The sequence below is a fragment of the Osmerus mordax genome, chromosome 11 (genome assembly GCF_038355195.1).
Source record: "Osmerus mordax isolate fOsmMor3 chromosome 11, fOsmMor3.pri, whole genome shotgun sequence".
In the NCBI taxonomy this organism is placed as follows: domain Eukaryota; kingdom Metazoa; phylum Chordata; class Actinopteri; order Osmeriformes; family Osmeridae; genus Osmerus; species Osmerus mordax.
This window is the reverse complement of record NC_090060.1, coordinates 10904396-10932070: the sequence shown is the minus strand read 5'-3', so window position 1 is coordinate 10932070 and position 27675 is coordinate 10904396. Positions and strand designations below refer to the sequence as shown.

General features: G+C 41.6%; 2 protein-coding genes across 6 annotated transcripts in view; one reads left to right on the top strand and one right to left on the bottom strand.

The window, feature by feature from the left end:
* Positions 1-7669, top strand: part of myo18ab (myosin XVIIIA b) — an 84349-nt gene extending 76680 nt beyond the window's left edge. For 2 of the 5 annotated variants that reach the window (XM_067245654.1, XM_067245652.1), the window contains 3 exons: positions 1291-1413; positions 2542-4047; positions 5229-5313. In XM_067245654.1, the coding sequence (XP_067101755.1) occupies positions 1291-1413; positions 2542-4039 (1621 nt within the window). In that variant the 3' untranslated portion in view covers positions 4040-4047; positions 5229-5313. Of the gene's footprint in view, positions 1-1290; positions 1414-2541; positions 4048-5228 lie in introns of all 5 variants that reach the window. The other 3 variants (XM_067245656.1, XM_067245655.1, XM_067245653.1) reach the window with 2 other exon arrangements.
* Positions 7670-13710: 6041 nt separating this feature from the next.
* On the bottom strand, positions 13711-27414 carry pipox (pipecolic acid oxidase). Its single transcript, XM_067246361.1, has 8 exons — positions 27087-27414; positions 26596-26744; positions 22764-22977; positions 20115-20297; positions 18472-18624; positions 16791-16940; positions 15375-15450; positions 13711-13916 (listed from the first exon to the last, which is right to left on the bottom strand). The coding sequence occupies exons 1-8, from the start codon at positions 27192-27194 to the stop codon at positions 13786-13788; spliced, it is 1164 nt and encodes a 387-aa protein (XP_067102462.1). The 5' UTR covers positions 27195-27414; the 3' UTR covers positions 13711-13785.
* Positions 27415-27675: the final 261 nt, after the last annotated feature.

Genomic DNA, 27675 nt, shown 5'->3' with positions numbered 1-27675 from the left:
TCCCGGGGCCCCTTTGGCCGTTGTTTATCTCGTCTTATTGACAAGCATGGCGTGCAAAACAACAAAGCGCTCAACCTTCACTCTTTCACAATAACAATCAGTGCCACCACATCCTCCGACTGTCTTAATAGAATGAGCTGGCCTGAAAAGCTAATTAAAGTTTGAAGAGAGAACAGCTTTTGTACATCCTTCCCAACTCTCTTCCCTGCCTTCTAAAACAACGTGTATCCCATAGCCTTCCTCCATTCAACGTTATTGCACATTTTAGGATGGAGCAGGGTATGCACTTGGGCTTTATGGACCAGATTACCATTGGATAGCTCCCTCTCCCTCCAGGGGAGCTTTTGTTTTTTGCTCCCAGTGACTGCCGTGTTTAGCCTTGCCCTGAATTAAGTGCTGGAAAAGAGAAAGCTCTTTGTGACCCCTTTCATTGTCAAGTAGATTTTGTAAACAGATGTGGAGATTTGGAGGCCTCACCCCCCAGTGTCTCAGTAGAATTATTAAACTGTAACAGCTTAATTTCCCAGCACCACACGAGCACTGGGCTTTGATGGCACATAATGAGTGTTATGCTCTTCTCATTCCGGTCAAATTTTGTGACAACCCCTCCATTTGTCCTCTATCCTCACAGTGGTCTGTCAACACAGGATGATAATTTATAGAGAAAACAAAGCGGTGCCCAAGCTGTGCACCAAATCATTTTGTCAAGAGCTAAAATCAATTTTAGGGCGTATGTTCTCAAAGTGGAGAGATGTGAAAACTCCCTTTTGTACCCCCTCTCTCAGTACAGTATATCCTCTCTAGTCCATTTCAGGGCTGGGGCCTCAAAGTGGCTTTGGAGGAGAGTGATTTCAGCCCTCCTTGGAAGCTTCACACTGTTCCCCAACGCCAACTAACTACAGGACCACACTGATAACACTCCCTCTAACAGTGACAACAAGGGTGTCAGTGTGTATGTGTGAAGCATGGTGTGCTTATTTGGAGCAGAGTGTGCAGAAAGGGAGGGGTGGGGGAGGGGGTCTGTTTGTGTGTGTGTGTCGACCAAGGTTTCTGTGATCCAGTGCATGTGGCCATGCTGTTGAGTTCCCTACCAAGCAAAGATGTGGTCCTCCCGCGGCTATCCAACTAACACGTCTGAAACACAATCCTCTCTTTCTGATGCCCTCATTACTCTCCGAAAACACCAGTTCTTCTCCTCACCTCTCTCCCTCCTCTCTGTTTCCCCTTCCTTCTGCATGTGTCTCTCTCCTCTCCTCATACTGAAATGCTCTCTCCTTCCCCTCCACACAGTGAGGGTGAGTCAGACACAGACTCAGAGGTGGAGGGCCGTGTGGATGGGGTGAAGTCCTGGCTGTCCAAGAACAAGGGGTCTGCCAAGAACCTCTCAGATGACGGCAGCCTCAAGAGCTCCAGGTTAGTACCCCTTCTCCTCCTTTACCTTGGTGGCCCCATGGAGATACAGCTGTCTAAACTTGGGTTGAGTCGCTCTGAGTATTTATTCCCCCCCCCATCCATTATGGATGGTTTCGGTCCACTTCTGGAGGCAGAAAATAGTGGAGTTCTTAGCTGAACTATCAGGATTGTTATTACCAAGTCTATTCTCCAGCCGTTTGGTCTTTATTGTCACTACCTTGATGACAGGGGCTTTTTTTTTTTAAGAGCCACCTCCCTGGCAGATTTATCGACGCACCCGGTGGCCAGCTGGCATAGCCTACCTGCACACCCCCTTTCTCCCTGAGATTAATGGATGTGTCTGCCAGCTGACAGCTTCGATTGCCCTAGATTTGTCTCCTTACCAGAAGATTTAACTCTACCCTCACACTTGAGTCTCTCCCAACTTTGGAAAGTTTTTAAATTCTCCCTTAGCCACGAGACTCCACCAATACCCGAGTTTGTATCCCACTTTGTCCCTGGCTCACACACATACACACATACATACACACTTACACACACAGGAAGTGCACATTCACACACACTACGTATGCACACGTGTACACACTAAAACGTTACGTGTCGAAGCTTAACTTTCTCGCTCTCATGCACATACACACACACACAAATGCACACATGTGAACAGCCCTCCTGCAGACTCGCTCTGAAGATTTAACCACAGTGGGAGGCTTGGCTAGAAATATAAAATGTCCACTTGAAACAAAACTTTGCATACTTCCATATTTGCATATTTCCAGGAAGCGTATACTTTTGTGTTAGAGATGGTCAGTGCATGCTTCAGAACTATGTACTTCTATAGTTTCATCTACCAGAGAGTAGATGAAAGAGAGTCCGCAAAGTCACCCCTACAATACATCCATTTGAATCATTTACTGTATTTTTTTCTACTCAGTTCAATCTTCATTCATCTTGTCATCTTATTCCTGCTGAAGTATCATTCATCTCTATCCTATGTTTATAATTCATCCATCATTCTCTCTCTCTTTTCTCACCTCCATCCACATTGATTTTTCACTCTCCTGAAATCCTGCCTGCCTCCTTTCCTCCGTGTCTCCCGTCCCTCCCGTCCACTCTTTCCTCTCTCTGTAGATTTGCTGTAAACGTAGACGCAAAGGAAGGGAAAGAGTGGAAAGAGGGTAAGGAATGGAAAGAGGCTAATAAAGAGGGCAAAGAGGTAGAGCAGGGCAGGCCTGTGTCTGTGATGAGTTCCCTGAGCTACAGGAAGCGCACCAACCTCAAGGATTCTATTGGAGGCAAGGGGGATGACAGTTCCCTCTTCAGCACCCTGAAGGACAACTCGAACCCCCAGGAGCCCCTCTCCTCTTTCCGCAAGGCCATGCCCAAGGCCTCGGACCCCCAGGATGACTCATACTCCTGGAGGAAGTCACAGGCCGGAGAGGACATGGATGATAGGGGTTCGGTCATCTCCCAGGCATACTCCGAGGCCACTAGCCGAGCCAGAAAGGGTCTGGAGAGCCGCTGGGGCGATTTTGATAAGGAGTCCTCCGTATCTTCCATCCCGCCCAGCAGGGTGTCCACGCGCCGCGGCCTCAGCCCAGACGACGACGCCAAGTCCACTTTCAGCCTCCGTCTCTCCAGCCCTCTAGGGCGCCGTCAAAGCACCTCGCGCCTGGACGTGGGGCGCGGTGGTGGCGAGTCATACACACGCAGCCCCAGCAGTCCCTGTCTAAGCAGGCGCTCAGGGGGCCGCAGCCCCGGCAGCGTGAGCCGTGTGGGGTCTCGCATGTCGCAGAGCTGCCGCCTCAGCGAGTTTGACGACATGGACGACAGCCGGAGCATGGCCTTCAGCGAACGGTCCTCAGTTTACAGTCCACACTCCTCGACCGGCCGCAGCCTCTCCATGCCTCCTCCCCGCGCTCGCTCCTCAGCCGGGGCCGGCGAACTACTGGACACCTCCGACGTGAAGCCTGTCAGCCACCGCAACTACCTGGACCCGGACCTGGAGAAGGCCATCAATGAGGTGCTGAGCTTCAAGCCCATCAAGTTCAAACGGACCAGCCTGGAGGACTCAGAGGGGGAAGTAGAGAAAGCTGCAGGTGATGATGATGACGACGACCGCAAGAGCGTGCGCACTACCGACAGTGGGCGTGGCGGCAGCAGCCTCCGACGGTCTGCGTCCGCCGTCGACTGCCGGCCCTCCAGCAGCATGAGCAGCCGCAGCCGCAGCAGCAGCAGGAAGAAAGGGAAGAGCAAGAAGAAGAAGAGGAGCCACAGTTCCGAGTCAGACAGCTCAGACGACGGCCGCCGCAAGAGGAGCAGCTCCAAGAAGAAGGGCAAGAAGTCCAGGAAGAAGTCCAGGAAGAGGGACGAGACCTCTTCGTCATCTTCCTCTTCCACCGACTCCGACTCGGAGTCTGGATCGAGCTCTGGAGCTTCCACTATCTCCTATAAGAGCACCAACAGTGTTAAGAGAGCCCCAGGTCGTCAGGCATCAAGCCCAGAGGGGGAAGGGGAGGTCGGGCTGCCAACTGAAGGGCAACCCCCTAACAAGAAGGAGGAGAAGAAGAGAAAGAAGAAAGTAGACAACCTGATGATGAAGTACCTGTACAGAGCCGACAGTGACTGAGGCACGCAGTAGGTGTTGCCTGTTGCTGAGTTAATCTTGGCAGTGTGCTGAAAGCATGGTGTGAATCTAACCAACGAGGAATATAACACAGCCGTCACTTTCTAAATGCCGTGATTCAGGGGGAGCCCTTTCAATCTAACCCAATTAGCTTCTCACCTATTGAAATTCTAATCTCACAGTTGGTTGTGTTATGAATGATGCATCACCTCGGATATGCAAAATGTCAATTAGCTTAGCATGTCATTATTCTGTTTACTACAGTATTCTCAATGTATCCACTAGATAGTTGTGTTCAATTCACCAGAGCTCAATTTAAATTACGAGTTTCGAATGACAATGACATGTTTCTTTTTACATGCAGCAGCTACCAATGCTATTGTTCAGAAATATTTGAAAGACACATTAAGGGTGTGATTTTTATTACAATGAATAATCTTAGCAGCAGGGGTATGGAATAAGGCCCATGTGGGGGTAGTGCCTACGCTTATTTCTCCTGAAATGTCGGTATGATTTATAGCCTAAAATAACGTGAGTCGTCAATTTATAAAGGCCACCATATATTTTCCCCTCCAGCCTTTTAACTCCAGGCATAATTAGACCCAGTGCATCGATTTACACAAGCAGCAAGTTCATTTAGGATGCACAAATGACAGTAATTAACCCAAGGTTTGCATTATTTAGGTGACTTAAGCGTTAAATACCGTTCCCTCCAGGAAGTAGCCAGTGTTGTTTCTTATGTTTACTGAAGAAGTGTTAATAGGGATTAGACAAATTATCACTCACATAAGGGGGGTTTATTATTATCAAATTTGATTCAGCTGGCAGTGCAATTTATCACACACAAAGCTGAATGCCATTCATCACGGTACACACAGGAAGACATACACATTGCTAGGGTTGTGGCAGGCAGGAAGCCACAGTGAAATTTTTATCATTTTAATATTGTCATTCCTTTCAGTTTAGGTCATTGTATTGCATTACACTAATTGAATGTATCATGTTTATTCTGTTTTACATTGTGGTAGAATTAATGCATGAGCTTGTGTTTATGTTGGTTCAAAAACAATATGTTGGTGAAAATCATGTACTAATGCAATGTTACTGTGCTGTAGAGTATGTTTTAGTGTTTTGGTCTAACTTTTCTGTGTAACCATGCACATGGTTTGGTGCTAACTTTCTTCTCTTTCAGTCCGCCTAGCAGAAGACGCTTCTGCCAAGACAGATCTGACGAAGAAGAGGAGGAAGAAAAAGAAGGCGAGGCGTCTCGAGTGGGGTACCGTTCCCGTTACACACGCGGCAGCTATCTAAACAACAGCGACGACGAGGACAAGCCTTCAGAGACGACAGCGTAGCTGCACACATACTATAGCCCCTAGTGCTCTCCCAATGTAACTCGCTAAGTTTTCACAATAATTGGCCTTGCATGTGGAGATGAATGAATCCAACTCACTGTGCTCTGATCACAGTCAAACAGTCACACACCACACACCCATACAAACTAACCAATACACATGCACACCCTCACATCCATTTTACAGTAGCTCTTCAATAAAGTATTGACACTATTATAATTGAACCTGTTACCAATACTCTTCCACAAAGTTTGCTATGCTGAGCTCCTCAATGGGTTTGAGTGCCATATTGCATCACTTGTTTCAACACTGATGCCTTCTCCCGCTTTACACTCCAGTACTCTTTGTCTTTCAGCTCTGAAGTAACGTTTCAACGGTCTCCTCCATTTGAACACAATTGGTAATGTCTACTGGCTGCATGCAGAAAAGTCTTCTTGGTATAGGCCTCTCTTTCGCTCACTCTCTTTTTCTTGCCATTGTGGTTGTACCTGAGCCAAAGAACTGCAGGTTCCCCTGTGTTTTTTTAGAAGCATAAGATGACAAAAAAAAGAACACAAGAAGTATCAAAAAAAAGCCTTGGTTGCAAGTATGTGCTGTATACGCTGACTCCTGGTAAAAAGCCTATATTTTTTTATTTAAGTCATCCTCAACAGCTGGCTTCCTCAACAGCTGTGTTTGGAGCCCTGTTGTTTTGCAGCTATACCGCACACTTAATACTGTATGCTAAGTTTATATATTTTTTTTCATGGATTTAGCTTTTAAATTTTTAGAAAGGGGTAAGAAGAGATGAGGCAGCCTTACTAACTGCTAAGTTGTAACTAAGTTGGGATTTTTTTTATTTTTTTTCCCAAAAGGACTGCTTGAGAAGCATAATGTGTTTGGATAGTGCCACTGTAAATGTAAAGTAAAAAAAAAGGCATTTCCGAGGTTTGAGCTTACCCTAGAGAAATGCCTTGTCTGATATTTTTTTTCCAACTTGAATTGATGAAGTACAATACTTTGCTCAAATACTTTGAAGATAAAGAGTCTTTGGCTCAGCTGTTTTTTTCAGTCTTTCTAGTTGTTATCTTGTTTTCTGCTTCCCCCCCCCCCCCCCCACACTTCATGCACTCTTGTATCCAAAGGGAATGTGGTCTACTTGACACTAGGCACCAACCTGCAACCTGTTTGATAATCTCTAACTCCTAACTGCACCTTTTCACTGACAAGACAATAGGGTATCATTAGCTTGGATTTTAAAGGTCTTCTGGTAATGACATCACCCCCTTAACTGGACACACTCTCAGTAATGAGCATTTCATTTGCGCCTTTCATGATACCCCAAGGACGCTTCAATCATAATACTGGATATCTGTTACTAAACTGATACTATGAAATTATCTTCAGTGTCTTGATTATTTGTGCAGGATTCATCAGTATTTTAGTCCAACACATGGGTTGGACTAACCCTCAGCATAGGAGGACGATTTAACAAAAGGGGATTCAAATAAACCATGCTTTTATGATTGCTTAGTGATTGATTAAACTCTTTGGCGCACACTATAGTATTTATGAATTAGCAATTAATAAATTGAGTTGGCTTGCCAAAGTCCATATTATCTTTACGTGCTGTTTAGGTCTTCGAGTATTTTGTTGAAGGGAGAAGTTTTGTCAGATTGTATATGCTTTTTATAGACACACGCGTCTATCACTCGACATATTCTCTATGCAGTCACATACCATTATTTTAAAGGAGTTTATGAGCTTGTCAACTCTCAGGTTTCTAACTAATTGAAACACCGGTCAAAATTAAAAATTAACAAAAAATGTCATGTGCAAACATTACATGCTGACTGTACACATTCATATTTATATATAAATATCTTTATGATTCATGCTAGCTTTCAAAATAGTTCATGTTTATTTTCGTTATTGAACAAATGACCCTTTGTTATAAGTAATAATTTTGCATTACAGTTTAATATATTGTAAATAAATGATGGTGATTGTTTTAAAATGCCTCCAAACCTCAGTTTTATTGTGTGGGTGTTCGCATTATTATATCAACTGAGGTGTTAATAAGCATTCTCTATGGGAATTTTCATGCTTTTATTTTCTAGACCTGCAATATGCATATTAGTAGTAGTATCACCCGTAAACATTGCTGGAGGGCTTGCAGCCGATGAAAAGAAATGTAACGACTTCGAAAAATTGTGAAAGGTACACCTGACTCTGACTTTAAGCTCTCCCCAGTCTCAACATGAGTTCCTCTTCAACATTATCTTTGTCTTGTTCTCAAATAAACACTCTCTCTGACAACTCACAGTTTTTGTTTTCATATCTGAGATGAAAACTTCAAGGCAGACACTACTAACTGATGCAGGACATTGTTTTTATCAAAAAATTCCTAAGGGTTGAAACTCATTAGATTGTGTCAAATTATTTACCTAACACAGGGTTCCCGCTGGGTCTTAAAAAGTCTAAAATTCGGAACTTTAAATTTAAGGCATTAAAACGTTTAAAAACTGAGAGATTTTCATCCGATTCTCATAAAACTCGACTTAAAAATAAAACTTGACTCGTAAATACAACTGATAAAAGGTAAATTTCTTTTCAGACTCTTGGTTGAGTCTTTCCTGGTGGGACAGGTGGGTACCTGGAAAGGCAGTTGGTAGGGGGGTATCTGGACAGTCGGCGAGTGCGCTGCGGTTACAGGGCCCATGGATGTTTGGCTGTTCTGGTTTTGAACTCAGATTGTTGTGGTGTAGGCCATTGTTCTCAACCAACTACACCACGGGGTCACCCTTCTATATACTTGGAAATAACATATATATTACTTAACTGATATCAGTTAAATTAATTATCAATTAGTTTGAGTGAGATTTGAACCAGGGGTACCGTGTTTGGCAGTACAGATGGCACACATGCTTACCCAATGAGCCACAGAGGTTTCCTGCAAAGTTACTTTCTAAAAGACGGTGTAATTGCTCTTATGACTCTACTAAATGCCAAAGGACAACTACGTTTTGTTTCTGCTAATGCAAAGTTATAAAACAGAATACTCTGCCTTCTAATCATACTTACAAAACAAGTAAAAGTTTGCGTGCTGCATTTCTAAGAACTTGTTCACAAAATACAGTGATGATAAGTAGGCTTTTCTTGAATAGACATTTATTTCTGCAACACGGATAAATATAAAAAACAGAAATGTACAGCTCAGCAATGACTGAATTCATTGAAATAAAAAGATTTTTTCAAAAGATCTCAGCTCTGCACATGCAATATTTGGTATGTTTCACATGAGGTCTGAACATCCAAGTGTCTGTGGCCATATTATCAAGGTGACCTTTCCAATCCAACACCTTCAAAATACCACAGGCCTTCAGAATCAATACACGTTTCTTCTACACAGCCACTTTTTTCTTATTCATAAAGTAGCTACTCTATCTCTGTCTCTGTTGGAGAGATAGAGTTGTGAGTAACTATTTGCAAACGGGTCACGCTGTCCTTCAGACTAAAAAGATTAGAATTTACTTCATCACAAACTATTCCTTTTCCTTTTAATTGTAACACAATACTCCTGTAAGACATTCTTTCTTAATAATGTAAAACAAGGTAAGGTTTCAATAATTCATCACAATGAACAGCTTTTGTCAATCTGTATCGTAACGACTGACAGGAAAAAATACATTTTACTGTACTTTTAGTTTTTTGTACTTGAACCGACAGTTGGTTGGGTCAAGATCTAATCTATAACATAAATCAATATCCAATCTCAAATTTTGATATTGCATGGGAATGTCACATGCATTTTACCCTCCATTTAACTCGTCCGGCTCTCCTGCTGTGGACATAAATTGAGTCATTAAATGTTTGTTCCGGGATAGAACATCTATCTATCCTGTCTATTCCTATAAAGAAACAGCATATATCAAAGCCTGGCATTGATAACCACACAAATCTGTTTTGAATAATGTAAATTTCATACATTAATTAAGATCTACGTAGGTCCATGCTACCCACCCATATTTATTCTAGATATTCCTGTCAACATAAGTTAAAGTGGTTGCTCATATGTTATTAAATCTTTTAAATTGGTGAACCTCAAATGGTCTTATAAAGCAGAAAAAAAAACTCTAGGGATTTTTCAACTATGTGTTTTGACAGATACATTCACAGGTTCATGTGTGTGAAAAAGCAAATGGAGATCTCAAAAATTAAAAAATTATTAAAGATAATCATGCATGCATTGCAATCTAACATAAACTGAAGGGCCAAAAACATAATGTCTTTCCGCAGTCTCTCTGGGAAACATCACCTTTACACAACCCATCTATTTAACATCCAAACCTAGGGATTGACATTGTGTAGGTACTAGATAATTGCCTCACACATAGATCAGCCCTTTGATTTCTAGCGCATATTTGGCCAGCCATTCCGTTGGAGGTTATAAGGTCAGTCATATGCTAATTACAAGGTCACGGGTCATAAACGTTTATCTCAGTTGAGTGCCTGTATCCACAGTATTCACACCTATAGCCAGCTTGCAAAACCAGGAAATGACTGGAGGCAAGGTCAAATCTGTCTGTGTTTCGTAAGTGATGTTTCCTGCAACGCGGTGGGAGTGCTATGGGAGACTTCCCAAAAGCAGCGGGCATTGAGTCTTTTCAAATCAGGGGAAGGACTCACTCACCTCTTAGCTTCAGTAACTTGAGGCAGTAGAGGATGTGAGAAACACTGTGATGCCTCAGCAGTTGAAAGCAAGGTCGACTGACAATTTCAGGAAATAATTATCCATTGTAGCCTCTTCACACAGTCATTTTAATATAAGATATTTTTGCCAGGAAACTAAATCTTCATAGATAACTGCTGTCGTTTTTGAATAAATTGTTGGTTAATAATTTATTTTACCATTGCATCAGACTGCAAAGTTTTCAGTCTCCAGCACCTCCAGTGAACTAAATTACTGACCTAAGACCTCTGTCCAAAATGCTTGAGGCATTCTTTGATACAAAATGGATGAAAATTGCTTCTTCTTTTTTTCATTTGCTAGCCTTGCAAAAGTGGAAGGAGGGAGAGATGGAAGGGAGGATTGCAGGGAACGGGAGGCAAGAATACTGTACCTTTTTCCCTGGAGAGGATGTGACAAGGAGATGTAAACGCATCCAGCCTTCAGTGTGCTCTCGGCAACCACACCACCAAGCTCATTACACTTCCAAATGTAGCTGCTGGTTCGCACTCTTCCCTCTGGGTTCACCCTCTATGACAGTCCGTCTTGTCTTTTGGCTGGTCTGCAGCCCCTGCCTCTGACCCTCTGTGTGACAAACGGCAGATAGCCCAGCTGAACTGCCATCCGCTCTGGCAGGCAAGCTGTTCAATAATGTTTGTTTCCCAACAAGAGGAAAGCATGACAACCACTGTGACATCAATGTGAGGTACTGTCTGCAGAACTCCTTTTACTTGACTATTTGGTTCCTTCCATTCTTGTGTAAATGGAATTAAGCAACCACTTAATTGAGCTATAAACCAATTATCTGTAGCTGCTGATGAAAATGTCTTCCTTATCTTCCATATCTTGATTTTAATGTTATTGACTTCTCTCCATCTGCCAAGTGAGCAGATCAATGTATTTTTATTGAACGGCCCTGTCTTTTTTCAAACGCCCACCCCTCTGCTCTGCTGACCTTGCCCTGGTCACTCATGCCCTCATGGCGGTTCCCCTACAAGCACAGTAAGGGCATTGCGGGTGTAAGTTCTGCCGGTCAGCTTCGGCGCCTGGCGCCAGTGGCATGATGACCCCTACATGCTGATAAAATCGGTGAGACAGGTGGTCAGCCTGCTTGGGCTTTTCATGGAAGACTGGGCCCTTTGGGGTTGTGTGGGAGTCTTGAGGGTGTTGAGCCCTAGTTCCTATGTATGAAAAGGATATTAAACAAGTGGAAAATGGTTTTCATTGGTATTGTATGACGGTGAGATTCCAGGCATCGCAAGACAAATATAAACATCCACATGCATGGTAAAATGATCCTTACATTGTATTGAATTATCTTTAGTAGCATTTGCTTGTGATGAAAGTAAATTCAATTAGTTCCTTTTTCTATCGCAGATGATGGTAAAAAAAAAAATGCATGGTGTATTGGGCATCATTTCTAATGCTTTGTGCAACATAGTTAATTACAACTTTGATCTACAAAGAGATGCAATTTGCTATCCAGTTAATTGCTATGCCATATCACTTATTAATGTTACTGGGATATTAGCCAGGAAGACAAAAATAGAGGCATTAGCCCCCTAGCAAGCTAAATATCAATTAAAACTAATGTCTGACACGTAAACTTTTGCTGTTAACGAATGAAATGAAAACTCATGTAACCTAGAACCTACAGAGGGTACTTCCATTAACTGAAGTGGACCCTGAAACAGCCAAACACAAGGCCATTTGAATATTAATAACTTCAAAGTGGAATAACCAAGGCTCAGAGTACATAAGGTCAATTCACATACCACACACAATAAACACAACTGAATGCTTTTACATAGACTAGACATATACTTTGAAATGGTCAATTTATTATGGAGTACAGCAGCTGCAATGACTAAAGGCACTGCAGTGGTATTGTAATTCTCTTGCAATTTTAGGAGGAGGACTGAGGGGAATGATAGTCAATAACATGTGTTACTGTTTAATCAGATAAGACGACAGTGTTCCTTTTTTATACAAGAATAAAAAAGAAAGAGATGCACTTAAACAGGTGCTGACAAAGACAAATATATTTTGTGTGGAAAACACATATTTAACATCTGTGTTTATTTTTTCACCAACATGATCAATCTGCTATCTTTGCTTGGTTGTCAATTTCTCCACAAGCTTGTAAACCCCCCTCATTACAGATCTCCGGAAAAACCTCAGCAGCAGATCAAGATGTTTTTTCATGTTGACCTGTCTGCCACAGGCAATATTAGTTGCACAATCTTGTCAAATTCTTGTAGTTTACCTTATACTGTGATGAGGCTTTACCATAGCTATCTCTGCAAGGTACTCATTCAGAATTCATACAGAATTCCAATGATGAGTCATTCATCACAGCACCTTTTCTTAGACTGACTGCTGAGACAAGATGCATTTACCTGAGGGGGAAATTCGGTCCTCCACCAAGGAATTTTTTTTGACAAATGGATGCACCTAATGCATTTCCTTTAACTACCTGTTAAGCTAAACACATCTGGACCTTGGAGGTGGCTGATATATTATTGTCCAAATCCACACAGCAGTTTGTGCTTTCAGTGATGGAATTGATGGTTGAGGTGATGTTGTTGTGCTGAATATTATTCATTGAACATTTTGCTTTTGCTCATGTTTTAATGTCCGCCTAATTTAGTAATTTGCATAATGGTGCCTTTTTTTCTATCAATCCAAAGTCACTTAGAGGCAAGGATAGCAAAATAGTATTCTGATCTCTGGCGTCTCACTGTATAATTTTCCCATTCCTGCTGATGGCTGTGGTTGGCAACCATTGTAACTGGCTGGGTGAATAGTGATTAAAATGTTTACATGGGAAATAGGTACAGAAAGAGGCCCGCCAATGAAGACTGAGCTTGCAGCTGGCTGCACAGAGACAAATGGCTCCACGGCTGATGTCTTTTTAACTATGTGCTTCGTTTGCAAAAAGGCCCCACTCTGGGGGCTGGAGAGACGAAGGGCTAGGTAGTGATGCATAAAAATCATACAAGGCAATAAGGGTATTTTTTTTAAACGTTTAATACAATTTGTCAAGGATGAAGGCATTAACAAACATACAGCACTTGTTTGAGTTGCAAGATGGGTCCAAGTTCGAACCTGTGGTAGCATCCCCGTTAACAACTTATTGCATGAAAAGCAAGAAATAGGAAAATGACCGGTCCCGTCCATTAAAATGAATATATTTTGCCCTGCATAGCATTGCGTTTTACCAATCTTTGGTGTACACCAATACAAATCTTCAGTTTTAGCATATACTTTTCTGAGATAAGATTAATATCCTCAAAAAGTAGTGACATAACTAGGGTTGCCAAACGTCCCTTAAAATATGGAATCGTCCCGTATTTGAGAATAAAGTAGCGCGTCCCGTTTGGAATCAACCATTTCGGAATCTCCACAGGGCTTGAAAATGACACACCATGCCTTTAGAAAAACTCCACATGAAGCACTGAAGTAAATAAGGTGACCTTTGTGGTATCCGATGTTGTTCAGGGACTGCAGTCAGTGCAGCATTCCCAGTAATGTTTTTACTTTAATGTGCCAAGTTGAGAAAGGTGATGCCTGCTATTACAGCTACACCCCCCCCCCCCCCCCCCCCCACGGCAGGCGTCCCTTATTTTTTGGTATTAAAGGTGGCAACCCTAGACATAACTGATCATTTAAAATGGATTCTGACTCTACAAAGCAGATTTGGAATGAGTCTGAAAGCGTCTAATTCTGAAAGGCGAAAGGTCATAAGAAGGCACTTCACCTTGGCTGAGCTCACATAGCAGCTTCCCCACAATCGGTCCAAACTTGAACCCATGACCTGTGGGAAGAGAACCCATCACTGTGAACAAAACAGGTCAGTCATCCAACACATAATTACTTCATGAGGCTTTATTTGCTAAAAAATACAATATGCGCCTTGTAATAACCTTGTGAATAACCTTCCTGTCCCCTGGTCTATCTGAGTGAGGCAATCCATTGAGCTGTGCATGAGTGAGCACATAAAAGAGAAGAGGAACAATTGCTCTAGCTGTCACTGTGGATCTAAGTGGACCTGGGCCAGACTTTAAATTAGGAAGATTTGTCTTTCTTTTCGGGATGAGCTGATGCCACAATCTCAGGAGTGATATCTGAAAGGGGGTACTTCTGAAAGCAAGATCTATACACTTCTTTTTGCTAGGCGGTTTGAGTGAAAAATGGGGAATGTCAGCTGGGTTTTTTGAATGCTGTGTGTTTGCTTCTTGACAAAGGTCTTGGAGCCCTGAGGATTTTGCCTGGCTTTAGACTCATAAAAGACCAGCTCTGACAGTTTGGGCACGTGCCCCCCCATCCCCTCCGCCTTGTCTTCAATGGTTGGCAAAACCTGCTGGGTTACTTTGTAACCATGGTAACCACTAGCACTTGTGCCTTGCTTTGATGACAAGGGTAGAAGGAGGAGGAAAAGCTAACAGGTTTTTTTCTTTTTTCTTCTAAAATATTAGCCTCAGTAACTGCTCTCATACAGCACTGCACACTTATCAAAGCAGAGAGGCTAGGACACAAATGATTATTAAGAGCAAATCCTGTATCACGTGACTCAAATTAATCATTTAAATGAACACATCTGTAATGCTGCTGATTTCACTAGTGAAAGGCAAGTGGGGTCAGGATGTAAACCACTCGGTTCAAATCCTACTTGCCCTTATATTGATTGCAAGGCTTCTCTGACCCACAGAATAAATCTCCAGAAGAAAATATCCTTTAGTCCAGCTGCCCCTCACTGCATTGCTTGCCACTGCCAGGTCCTTTAAAAGCTATTAAGAGCTAAAATTAATTACACATATAATTAGCTCTAGGAGGCGGCTACAGGAACAGATGGAACAAATGCCTGGAGACCCCATAGGCCCTCTGGGAGACAGCTTCTGTCACACTGAAGTTAGGGACAAAGAGATGGAGATGAATCCCAACTGCACTTGGCCAACACTAATTAGAGAGTAAAAAAGGCCTGGACCCCAATCCCAAGTCTTCACCCTTTACAACAGACTTTGAATTAAAATCGAATTAAAAGTTTGGTGACATTTCCTTGTGTATTGTAGCTATAAGGTTGAGCGCAAGGCTTTGGTAATGTGCTGAACAACCTGCCAACTTGTTCCCTGACCATGGCATGTCTAATACAATATTCACATGTAATGCACTGGCCTTACAGGTGTCATGGAATGTAGTAGGTTGTTGAACTGGGGCAGTGTCTTACTACATACGATTTCTCATTACACATAACAAAATATTTTCTATCGCTCACCTGAGAACCCTGCTCCAATTACAATGTTACTGTAGGTGGGATGGGAGTCCAGTATGAAATGCTGGTCTGGTGTCATCTGTGAAAGAAAGAAAAAGATTACAGAGGAGAAATAGTGGAGTGAGTCATAGTAATGAAAAAATGGGGAGTAGAAGAGAAAGAGTGAGACACAAAAGTCTCACAGTAAAAGTGTACTCAAGGTTTCTGGAGAAAAAACCCCAACTCCATTTCGGAATCTCCACAGGGCTTGAAAATGACACACCATGCCTTTATAAAAACTCCACATGAAGCACTGAAGTAAATAAGGTGACCTTTGTGGTATCCGATGTTGTTCAGGGACTGCAGTCAGTGCAGCATTCCCAGTAATGTTTTTACTTTAATGTGCCAAGTTGAGAAAGGTGATGCCTGCTATTACAGCACAAAGCCTTACTTAATCATAATGTTCCACAGTTTTCTACTCAATATCTTATTTACATTAACATGAGTACTTTAATATGTTAGTTGTATCACATGCATATGGTCACTATTGTTTTCTGTTGTGCCAAATGCTTTTATAGTCATCTTCATATACTCAGAAAATATCTACATTAAAACAAATATTGTATTGCAATTCACCACTGAGTTATATCCACATCTACTTTAACACTGGTCAAACCTATACATTGCACAGGTCAATAAAAAAATGTCTATATAAACTGTTGTTTCTCCAGAATTATTTTTGCAAGAAAGATTTGGTACACTAGGAAAACAATATCTCTAAAAATTACTCAGAAGAAAACCCCTAGAAACATCCTTTTTAAAACAATTTACAGTGCGTGTCAGAGTAATAACAGGTCACATGGATCAGACTCTCCTGTGAGTTACATAAAAGCAGTGAGCTTTACGGCTGGAAGGGCGATGGAACCCCAGCCCCCACCACCAAACTCCACCGTTATGACTTTGGAGAGTTGATTGTTCTGCCTTGCCATGGGAATGACAAAAAAGACTGTGAATGAGCTGTGAGTAAAACAACCTGGATGGATGTTTACATCGAGTATATTAACGAAGAAGAAAAATGCTTTTAACGAAAGGTTATAGTCTTTCCTGACAATTCTATGGTAGTTGCTTGTTGTAAATAATAGGATGTACCTCAACCACAAAAATATTTTCTCTTCTTCCTGGAATAAAAAATATTTGTAAGCACAGGCTGTTGAAACAATAAGTAAAGAAGCATTTCATATGGACTGAAACAACAAGAACATTAAACAGTTGCTCACTGTTTTACAGATGCACAGACCTGAGCAAAATGTCAAAACAAGAGAAAGAGAGTAGGTGAAAGAGACATGGGGAGAGAGAGTGACTGAGAGGGAACAAAGAAAATAATGCAAAAGGTGGCAGGAGGGAAGGACTATGTTGCTGGTTTAGGCTAGCACCACTGACCGTGTACATGCAGCTCTCCACCACGGCGGGCACAGGCACCAGGCCAGGGAAACAGCGGGCGACGTAGCGCTGCAGGATATCAATATCCCCTCTGTCCGTCTGTCTGTCCCTCTCATCTGGCTCGATCTCAGGGCCTATGTGGTAGCACAACTGCAGGTACAGACACACAAAGGATGGGATATCTAACAGATAAAAGACAAGATAGGACATTTGACACCGCATTATGCTGTAGAACTCAAAAGTATTATGTAATATGAGTCAGACACCAATAGAAATAACTTGTTTTTCATGGTCAGAATGAATGGAGGTTGATTTTAGGAAGCTACAGTATGAATCAACTGAGCCACAGAGTAAAGAAAATAGATTTTTAAAACATGTCTTCAGCTTATTCAACACAGTTGATAGTAGTCAATAGTACCATACATACCAGAGAAAATAAAAACTAAGTTCAAAATGAATACTGTAATACCTGGAGCAGCCTGCCAGGGGTCTGGAGTTGCCAGAGTTCTAACTGGATCATTGGTTTCACCTGTTGCTTGTCTACCCTTTTTTGCTATTTAAACCCCCTCTGTTCATTAGTTTTGTGGTGAAGCGTTTGTCTATGAGAGTCCAGTCCATTCGTGTTTAGATCTTTTACCTGCCTTTCCCAACCGTATCTTTGGTTAACTCTGCAATGTTTTCCTGTTATTACGACCCTTGCCTGTACCTTTGACTATGATTCTGGATTATATTGCCCTGTCTTGCAAGGTTATGTACCTTGACTGCCCTGTGATTAATAAACCATTGGATCCCTTTTGGAGTCTGTTCTTGTTACATACATGAACTACAAATACATCTGTTATTGTATTGTGTTTTTTGTGGAAGTATATTTTTATACATGAACAAATATTCAAAACAGTTTATGGTCAACGGTAGCTCAGTTTTATATTTTTTCTTAGATTTGGTTTGATTTTAGAAAGATGTCAAATATGAGGTAAGAACTACCTGTTTATGACAAAGTTTTAACGACAAAGTACCCTTTACAGGTACGCCAGACTCTGAACTGATTAGAAGTGTATTCTGACACAATAGCGTGAAGCAACATACATGTACAGTACATGTACTGTAGCTTTCCCTCACATAAAGTATAAAATGCCCGAGCCTTGCACATCTACATGGGGCCATCTCCACGGTGACTTTAGCTCATGGTGAATAATGTGATGTGGCTCAGCCATCTGTCCCCCCCTCCTCTGCAAGCATGTTAGGTGCTATTAGTCTCCAAAACTCCTGCTGGCTTGCCATCATGCCCAAAAATAGAGATGCAATGTATAAAATAACCCCACAAACGCAGAGACAACACCTCACAAAATATCAAGATTCTTCTTAAAATAATTTCAGTGGGTAAACTATTTCTGATTCTGATTTCTATGGTATATTATTGTGTTGCCTGGAGTCAATGCTACAGTACGCACACATACTCTCTGAATCAGTAATACCTTTCAAAGTGTATAATTCTCTTCACTAATTTTGAGTGTAAAATAAAATGGCAGACAATTGTATTTATAATCTGTGCACAATGTAATGTAATAATCGTCCCTCAATAGGGAAAACATGGGAAGGAACAGTGGGCAGGTAGAAAATACAGAAACAATGTGTAAGGGATCAGTAACGCGGCGCTAGACTAGGCAAAAGCCACACTCACCTTCATTAGCCCTGGGTACTCATTGGATGGTAAGCCATAGATGTGATGATTGGACTCTTCGGACTCAACTTGAATGAAGCAAGGGAAGCGGCGCTGGACGCTGTAGGATCCAGGGACCTTCTCCTTCCAGTAGCACACGTTGATTTTAAACACCTAGTTGGGGTAGGACCTTTATTAGAACAAAATACCAAGCTAAAGATAACTGCATTTGGAGGATGTTACACACTTACTGCCCATAACTGCACACATCATTACCATATTTATATAGATCTACCACTATTACCATATTTATTCCCTTCTACTGTAATTCAACGGCAATTACTAAAGTGACACTGTAGCAACTGGCCAAGAATGAGGTGTTAATGAAACGCATACAGAATCCTGCCTTCTCAGAGAGAAGGTAATAATAAAGACACAATGACAGAGAGCTTTCGGTTAAATGAACTAACAGAGACAGCGTCATTCCAGGGGACCATGAAAATTCAGCAGGCACAGCAGAGGAGTGGACCATACAGTGTTCACATATACCTCATACTTTTCTATGAGCTCACTCAAGCATGGCATTCCCTGGGCCTCTCACTATCCTGAATAATGCAATTCCAATACAAACTCAATTTTTTTCCTTTAATAACTGCCAAGAATTTCCATCATCTTTTCTTTTTAGGTGGGTAACATATTGCAAGATTGGTTAGCTGGCTTGGTCTCTCCCAAAACCAGAATAAAAATATATTATTCTTGGGATAGTTGATTTGTGAGTCTGTTCTGTCTGTGGTGAAGCTTCTTCCCCCTGCTTTGCTAAAGGAATCAAAGGAGTGGCAAGTCCTCGCTAGTCATAGTCTGGGGATATGAAACTCAATTTAGTTAGTTCTGAGTTGTTTTTCAGTTTTGGTCTAACTGTTAATTTACTAGCTTCCCATTCATCAAGAAGTACAAGTATATGAGGAGGACATACTCTTCTTTTTTGGAAGCTTTAGCATTTTGATCAACAGTCTCCACCTTGGCAGAGCTTCATAAGTATGTTCATAAATACATTGTGTGTATAGCCTGGTAAAGTGTAGGAGTTCTCCATTGTATGCTATGTGTGAATATGAGCTAATAAGTTAGTTCTCTGCAAAATCATTGGCAAAGGAGATGAAGTTTGGAGTCTACAATGTGAATGCACATTCCTAACCAGCAATGAATTGCATTTACATACACAATGCTTGTATGCAGTTGTTTGCATCCAACCTTCAGTGGAATTCACCCTAACACTAACCTGAACCCTTATCAAGTATGCACAATTTAAAAAACTGGTATCATTTGTCTTTCCTTAAACAGAGAAACACATATGACTGCAACTACATGAGGGTGTGAATGGCTGTAAGTGCTTGTGGATGGATATTAGTGAACTGCCAATAGGATTAAGTAGATGTGTAGGCAAAATGCATTTGCAGTCATGTTATATGGTCAGGACTCAATCCATTAATTTATGCATCAGTTACTTTGGGAAGGCTAGCTGCAATACCTCTCCTAATTCCAGAAGACAGGGGTCTCACACTGAGCCCTTACGCTAAACCAAGTAAACAATGTTAGTTTGCAGCTTACTTACTGATGCACTAGCCTGGCATTGACCAAGGCTTGGGCTATTGTTTGATTTAGGCTACCTGTAGTGGGAGGTGTAGCCCAGTGTGGGAGAGCAGGTTGTTGGCCCAGGATCCTGCTGTGATCACCAGGCTCTTTGCACTGTACTTTCCGCTGGCTGTCGTCACGGTAACCACTGAGCCCGGCTTGATGGCGTTCACCTCCTCGCCATCCTTTATGACGCCACCCATTTTCTGAAAAAGGCCCTGGCAACATATACAGTCAATATTTAATTTACATTTACATTACATTTATTCATTTAGCAGACGCTTTTATCCAAAGCGACTTCCAAGAGAGAGCTTTACAAAGTGCATAGGTCACTGATCATAACAACAAGATAGCCAAAAAACATCGCGAGTAGCCAAAACATGAAGCACACGTTGTGAACAACCAAAGTAAGTGCCAAAGGGAAGAACCATAAGAGCATGTAGTTAAACAAGTTACAATTTAACAACATGAACAGCTATAAGTGCAAGTGTACCTGTGGAAAAAAAAGCAAGCAACAGTAATAAAACAATATATCACAGCGAGAACAAAAATTTAAATCAGTTACCACTAACCACAAGAGCAACAAGTCTCTAAGCAATGAACTATAGGTAAATCTGTTGGTGTATTTTCACCTTCAAAACGACCTTGTCATCTTACACTGTGTGGGAGTCAGATGGCTGAGCGGTTAGGGAGTCGGGCTATTAATCAGAAGGTTGTTGGTTTGATTCCCGGCCGTGCAAAATGACGTTGTGTCCTTGGTCAAGGCACTTCACCCTACTTGCCTCGGAGAGAATGTCCCTGTACTTACTGTAAGTCGCTCTGGATAAGAGCGTCTGCAAGATGACTAAATGTAAATGTTGTGTGCATCCAGTGAGTGGATACAAATCCCAAATGATGGCCTTCTTTAGACATTTAGTCTTGCATACATATTAGAATCAACCAATGTTAACTAAGGAAATCAAGATACTCGCAATGAAGTTGGAGAGAATCCTGCATCCATTTTAATAATCTAAATAGACAGCACATGTTTAATTTACATAGCTACACCAAAGCATTTCCAGCACCAAATATTCTAAAGTTACCCTTTTTTCCTAGAGCAAGGGTCAGTTAAAGTTTAACAAGAAGCCACATGCACCCATGAGGTCAGTCCAGAAGAGGGTTAGCCCAGGATAGGGCATCTCAAACCGGACTGGAGCAGGTTGTTTTCTACTGGATTACAGCGTTATCTACTACGGCATCTGAGCTCTTAGATAGTTTCTTTATAGGTGAAGTGTTCTGGGCACAAAGGTCGGTCTTGAATAATCTACAAGTGACCCATAGTCTGTTATCAAGACTAGGGCTGAAATGGAGGAACCTGCATCCATCCAGACACCAACATAGATCTCAGATTGTATGTAGTAGGTTTAATAACAGTTCAGACAGCCAACAACATCCTTCATTTTAAGTGTTGGACCTAGCTTTCTGCTTGTCTGGTGAAATGTCAAGTTGAGTAAACACACATTCAGAAGAGAGCATGGACACAACACTTGTTTTCACAAATTTGGAGACAGTGAAACATGGAGAAAATGTTAAGAGCCTGGTCAATGCTAGTAGATACTGAGACAGACTATTGATGTAGAATTTAGATATTCACATGATGCACAGTGGTAACTATTGAGGCCTCTATTATTACAACTATTGACACATTGAAATTCATGCATCATCTGCAGTTGGCTCAAAAGAGGAAAAAGCTGTCTAATCAATACATAGAAGACAGGATAATGGTTTTGAGTCTGCAACTGAAACAAAACATTTGTGTTGCTATTTTGTGCTTGATCTGGCAGTGACTGAAGGCTGTATCTGTAGAGCTTTTTTCTCATTTCTGTCTGAACCTGAATACATTTTATTAAATGTTTCTATGCAGTTTATTAGAACAGTGAAACACTAGATTTTAGGTTTCAAGTATATCAGATAAGCATTCATCTGAAACTACAAAGTCTTTCTTATCATTTCTGATTATGTCTATTGGCTAGTTTTATAATTGGGCCTTAGATAACAATGAACCGAGGTGACATCATTGATATACTAGTACTTGATGCTTCCATGTAATATATTATTTCAATATGTTAGTATTGACTCTTGTAACAGCCATTATTAGGCTTGATGAGCAAGAGATTGCATCTGGCTCAGATGTCCAAATAATGGGTGCTAATGAGTGTAATTCCTAATTACAAGGAATACCTAACGTCTAATTGGATACAGATAAGTGGATAAATGGGCAATTCACAGGTACATGCAAGGGTAATTTGTAAGAAAAAAGATTACAAAATCCAATCCTTCCTTGAATAAAGATACTTTACCACAGCATGTGGTTTTTATCAAGAATTTCTCAATTGCTTGCAGCCACAGCCAAGTAGAAGTCCATGAATCTGAAATCAAATATCTTTGAGTGTCTATGGGAGAAACTAACGCTGTAGCTTTTCTTGTCTCCGGTTTTTGAAGCACAATGCCTTTTAAGTGCTCCCTGATTTCTTAAATAACTAGAGGAATAACCAGAGGTATGTCACCTCTTCTCCAACATCTACAAAGTTACAGATAAAGTAAGTAAGCCCTTCCCTTTGAGCATTTTGAGTTTTTAACTGAATTCTAATATAATTGTGTCTCAACATGACTATAAGAAAAGATGGCCACCACTCTCAACCCACCTGGACAGTTTTGAGGGCGCGGTCAGCATACAGCACCCCAGCTGTGGTGTCGACAAGAGCTCCGTTTCCCTTGGTCAGGTTGACAAGGGGGATATGCTTGCTGAACTCATCACCCGGGAGGTTCACAGTAGGTACGTGGTTTCTCTCTAGAGTGGTCTTGAGGAGCTGGAACTCCTTCCCGTTCTCTGGACCCATGACGAGAAGCCCTGTGCGTCTGCAAGAGCGATCCTCTCGTTAAAAGTAGACTCAGAGATGTCCCATTCACAATGCCGTTTATTTGTGTTTCACATTCAGTAAGATATTAACAATCTTTATACCATGGTCTGGGTGAATACTCGATTCTGATTGGCTGCAGGGGTGTCCGTTATCGGGTGATAACGGACACCTACTACGTCATTGCAGCAAAACTGTCTTTTCACCGTTCTAAATTATTGCGCTGGCTACATATATGAGCCTGTACAAAGTGTCTGAAATAAGTAACCATAACAACAGGGACGGAGTCAAAGCCTCCATTTACAATTTTGAAAGACTTTAACAAGCTAACTTGTATTTACAACAATGAGTGACTTCAATATTTATTTTAACCTATTTGAAAAATGTTACTTTTCTGAATGTAATGTCAGTGTCACGTAACCGCTCATCTCACACATCCCATTCGCTATTCACCTCGCTAGTCAATCTACTGCAGACAGGCTGCGGCCAACACGGCAGTAGCATCAACTCTACACATGGCCGATTATTTTCTTCTTAAAAATCTTGATTTTATTTGGGGACAATGAGATGGCTCGATAGCTGACTAGTCATGTTGTTAAACATACTGTCAAATTATAATTACTGTTTGGAGAACATTTCAACTTTAATGCGGTCATCTCACATCTATTTGCTATTCAACTCGCTCCACAAGCTGCGGCCGTACTGTACAGTAGCCTAGTACTAGTATATGGCCGATACTTTGTTCGTGAAAATATTGATATTGATTTTGGGACAGTGACATGGCTGGTTAGCTAGACAATCTTCTTCTCAAACATACTGTAAAATTATATTTACTGTTTGTCAACCGTACACAATGTTATTGCCTTTGAATCTTGCTAGCATAACATTAGCTTTCGGGCTAATAGCTCAGCCAAAGGAAAGCCGGTGTTGGTTCTATGAGCTGAGCGGACTAGAATTATCAGAGTTTGCTAACGTTAAAAAACGTTAGATTTCTATTACAAAACACCTGAAAACATGAATTAATGTTTGTAAAAAAATTGCGTTGGCAAGTGACCATGGTATAAGCGGGATAATGCCCTTCGAGGTGTCCATTATCAGGCTGATAATGGACTCCGCCGAACCGTCCGACGCGCAGCGGTTCACGCCCCTGCATCGTCCATTATCAGGTGATATTGGACACCTCGTCGGGCATTATCCAGCTACTCGCAGCCGTGTTTTACCTACTGGGGTAAGATGAAATTAAATGTTAGTTTTCAGTTCAAGTTTATTTTCACTTGTCATGAGTTTTTCATTGAACAGTTGTAATATTTTATGCAAAAAAAAAATTGTTGTATAGAAAAAAAACTACAAATAATTTCAACAAATTCAAAAGCATGCCATACACCTGCTTTGAATGCAATAACTAACTACCAACAATCTGAAGACAGATCTTAAAGTGAATGTGACTTCGACAAATAACTCTTGTATTTTACAATGGTAATTATACCATTGTAAAATACAAGAGTTATTTGACAAGAGTTTAAAGATACTGTAAAGTGGAATTAAAAACGAGTTTCAAGTTCACCACACCACAGAATGTGTTTTTAACTACCCATCCAAATTCGAATGAAAAAAACACAGACAAGTATGTTAAATTAGGCTTTGAAATCGTAAGAAAATCAACAGTCTTCTTTGTTCGAGACTGGGGGGGCGTGTCGCCTGAAGGAGCTGAAGCTCGGCCCCCTCGCTGGAAGGCGCCGCCTCTCAAGTAAGTAGTGATGGGAAGTTCGGATCATTTTACTGATTCGGTTCTTTGAATCTCGTTCAGTAAAATGAACAAATCTTTTTTCGAGTCATTCGTTCATTTCAAGGGGGGGGGGGGGGGGGGGGGGCTATCCGTCCACTGCAAACACACGTATCATATTCTCATGTAGGTTAGTGCATGACATGCACACAGAACTGAGTGATAAACTGCTGGCGGCGGTGGATGGTCCAGGTACGACCGGAGGATGAACGGCCGGGGGGGCGATGCTCGGTACGGCTCTGCGCTGCAAGAGAAGCCGTGTGTTGGTGAACCCTGTCTGTCTCCGGTCCATGTTAAAACTGTCCGCCGTGAAATGGTCAGTGGCGCAGAGGCGGCTGTTGGAGTTTATCCGAAGCTTTTCATGAGCGTGGCTCTTCACAAAATCTATCCACCTATTTTTCCTTTGATTATCAACAGGGAACTTAAATGGTGTTGCAGCGCAGCTGGAGTTCTTGCATCCAGGGAAGATGCAGTTGCGAGTGGTGGGAGACATCCTGAAGCTAGCTAGCTAGCTGATGTAAGCTACAATAACAGTACAGCAGGAGGAGTTGTACGTAGATGGGGCGAAATGACGTAGATGGGGCGAAATGACGTAGATGGGACGAAATGACGTAGATGGGGCATTGTTTTGGCTCCGCCCATTAAAACCTGATCTGAAAACAGAAGAGAAACTGTTCTTCGGCCTAACTCCACATTTCAGTGCAACAAAGTTTTAGCGCTTTGCACATGCTTTCAGGAACTCATTTCACACGTATATAATGTACTTAGAAGCAAAACATGGAATTTACTTTACAGGATCTTTTTAAGGTTCACAATTACAGGGCCCTGTTCCCTCATCTACTTGATTTGTGGTTGGGTTGGCCTTTTCCTTCAGTGGCAGACACTGCTCCAACATCTGTCGATAACCATAAGGCTCAGTCAACACCGCTTGACATCTATCTCCCTCATTAGACTTGTGCATGTATATGTGTGTATGTCTACATGTGTGTACACATACATTGTGAATGACAGTGTCAAACCCAGGTAATTGAGCGCATGTCAGATCATAAAATGTGATATATGATTCCATACAGCATGTTGTGAATGAGCAAGTTATGAGGTGGGTTATTATGAAGGTTGAAACCTCGTGGGTTTTTGTGTTTGTGCGTAAGATACAACTGTGCTCTTGTGTGTCCGTGTGGTTCCAATGAAGGGAGTTTGTTGGTTGGGGTCCAGATCATGTCTGGCATGATTGGCAGAAAGCATTGCCCAAAATTTTTCACACAGCCCTATCCTCAGTACAGTGAACTCTGTATTTCTCACTGTAGTGCAGTTTTTTGCCTGGCCAAGGGCATCGGTGGACTTCAAATCACAAACCCTCAGTCAGGCACCATTGCTGACTGTTTCAGGTGTGTATGTGTGCTTGTGAATATAACATAGATACTGCTGGTCTACTGTATTAACCACCTCCATACATAATAAGTCATTTGTTTTGCAGTTCACTGATTGTTGCATTTGTGTTCACTGATAGTTTGGAATGCAATATTTCTCAAAAACTTTTAAGTTGCTGAAAGCTTGCTTTGATCCTACTGTTGTATTTACAAGCACAAACCTCTTTTCTCAGGAAATTAAAGAGTTTGAGATGAAAAATCCTTATTCCATATTCAGCGTCAGAGTTTCTGTCTGGGGTGATTCGCTGACGTAGAAAGTAATGAGAAAGTCATCCATCTATGGCTAGCACAGATTGAGTTGCAGCTCGTACAAACAAAGCACATCAAATGTGACAAATCTCAGTGTTCTGTTAAAGCTATTGTGATGTTCCATTAACACTTTGCTGAGACAGAGCTTACCGCTCACCTGTACAGTTGAACATTGGTTTCTTTCTCCAGCTGGGACCAGAGCTGATAGCTCTCCTCCATCATATGGACGTAGAAGTCGTGTTCATAGGCCTTTCGTATAACGCGTGTCTGGCCATGAGAGCTTCCTCGAGAGTGAGGCAGAGGAAACTGTGACACAAACAAGAGCACATTATATTTTAATACGTTGTGTTGATGTGTTCGTGTTTATGACATTTAAATACCAAAATTCTCTATATTGTATAGATTTATTAACTCCATCTCCCTTGACAGTACCGCTTAAATTCAAAATCTAGGTCGTCTAGCAAACAGGTGTCCCAATCTTCTGAACCTGTCGTCAAGCCCACTTGATTTGGTTTCATTAAAGTATAAGTTAATGAGTCGAAGTTTAATGCTATAAGCCTACTATACGATCTGCAAAACTTAATATAGATTACTTTTTCGGGGTAAAACACAGAACATAACACAACAAACAAGTAATAGCCTACTAACCTGCTCAAGTAGGAGAGTTTTCTTGTTCTTTTTCGCCATATGATAGGATGTAAAAGAACCCTGTATACCGGCTCCAATTACTATACAATCGTATACCTCTTGTGACATGTTTGAGGTCTAATTCGTAGTAGCCTATGCAACTTGTTTGCTTCCCTTGGCGCGGGGGATCAAAAATAGCTTCTCTACTCCGAATGTGAGACGAATGTCGAAATGAAACTAACTTCACCTCGCTTCTCTGGCTCGGCTCCAGAATGAATCAGATGGGAGGGGGGAATGGGGGCATTTTGTTTCCACAAGAGGGCATTTTGTATATAGCTGTTATGGAAACTTATACCATGGTCCAGAGCCATATAAATAGAAATGATGATTCTGGCTCTGCCATGGTCTGGGTGAATACTCGATTCTGATTGGCTGCATTATCAGGTGATATATGGACACCTACGTAATTCCAGCAAAACTGTTTGTTCACCGTTCTAAATAAACCTTCATATTGATTTTGGGACAGTGACATGGCTGGTTAGCTAGCTAATCTTCTTGTCAAACATACTGTAAAATTATATTTACTGTTTGTCAACCATACACAATGTTA

What these genes read in the sequence shown, in the direction of transcription:
- pipox (XM_067246361.1), bottom strand. Translation starts at nt 27,194, where the DNA reads ATGTCACAAGAGGTATACGATTGTATAGTAATTGGAGCCGGTATACAG. An exon ending in ACCAATGTTCAACTGTACAG is followed by an intron (nt 22,978 to 26,595) that starts GTGAGCGGTAAG and finishes TCGCTCTTGCAG; the next exon opens with ACGCACAGGGCTTCTCGTCA. An exon ending in GGCTACACCTCCCACTACAG is followed by an intron (nt 18,625 to 20,114) that starts GTAGCCTAAATC and finishes TACCCCAACTAG; the next exon opens with GTGTTTAAAATCAACGTGTG.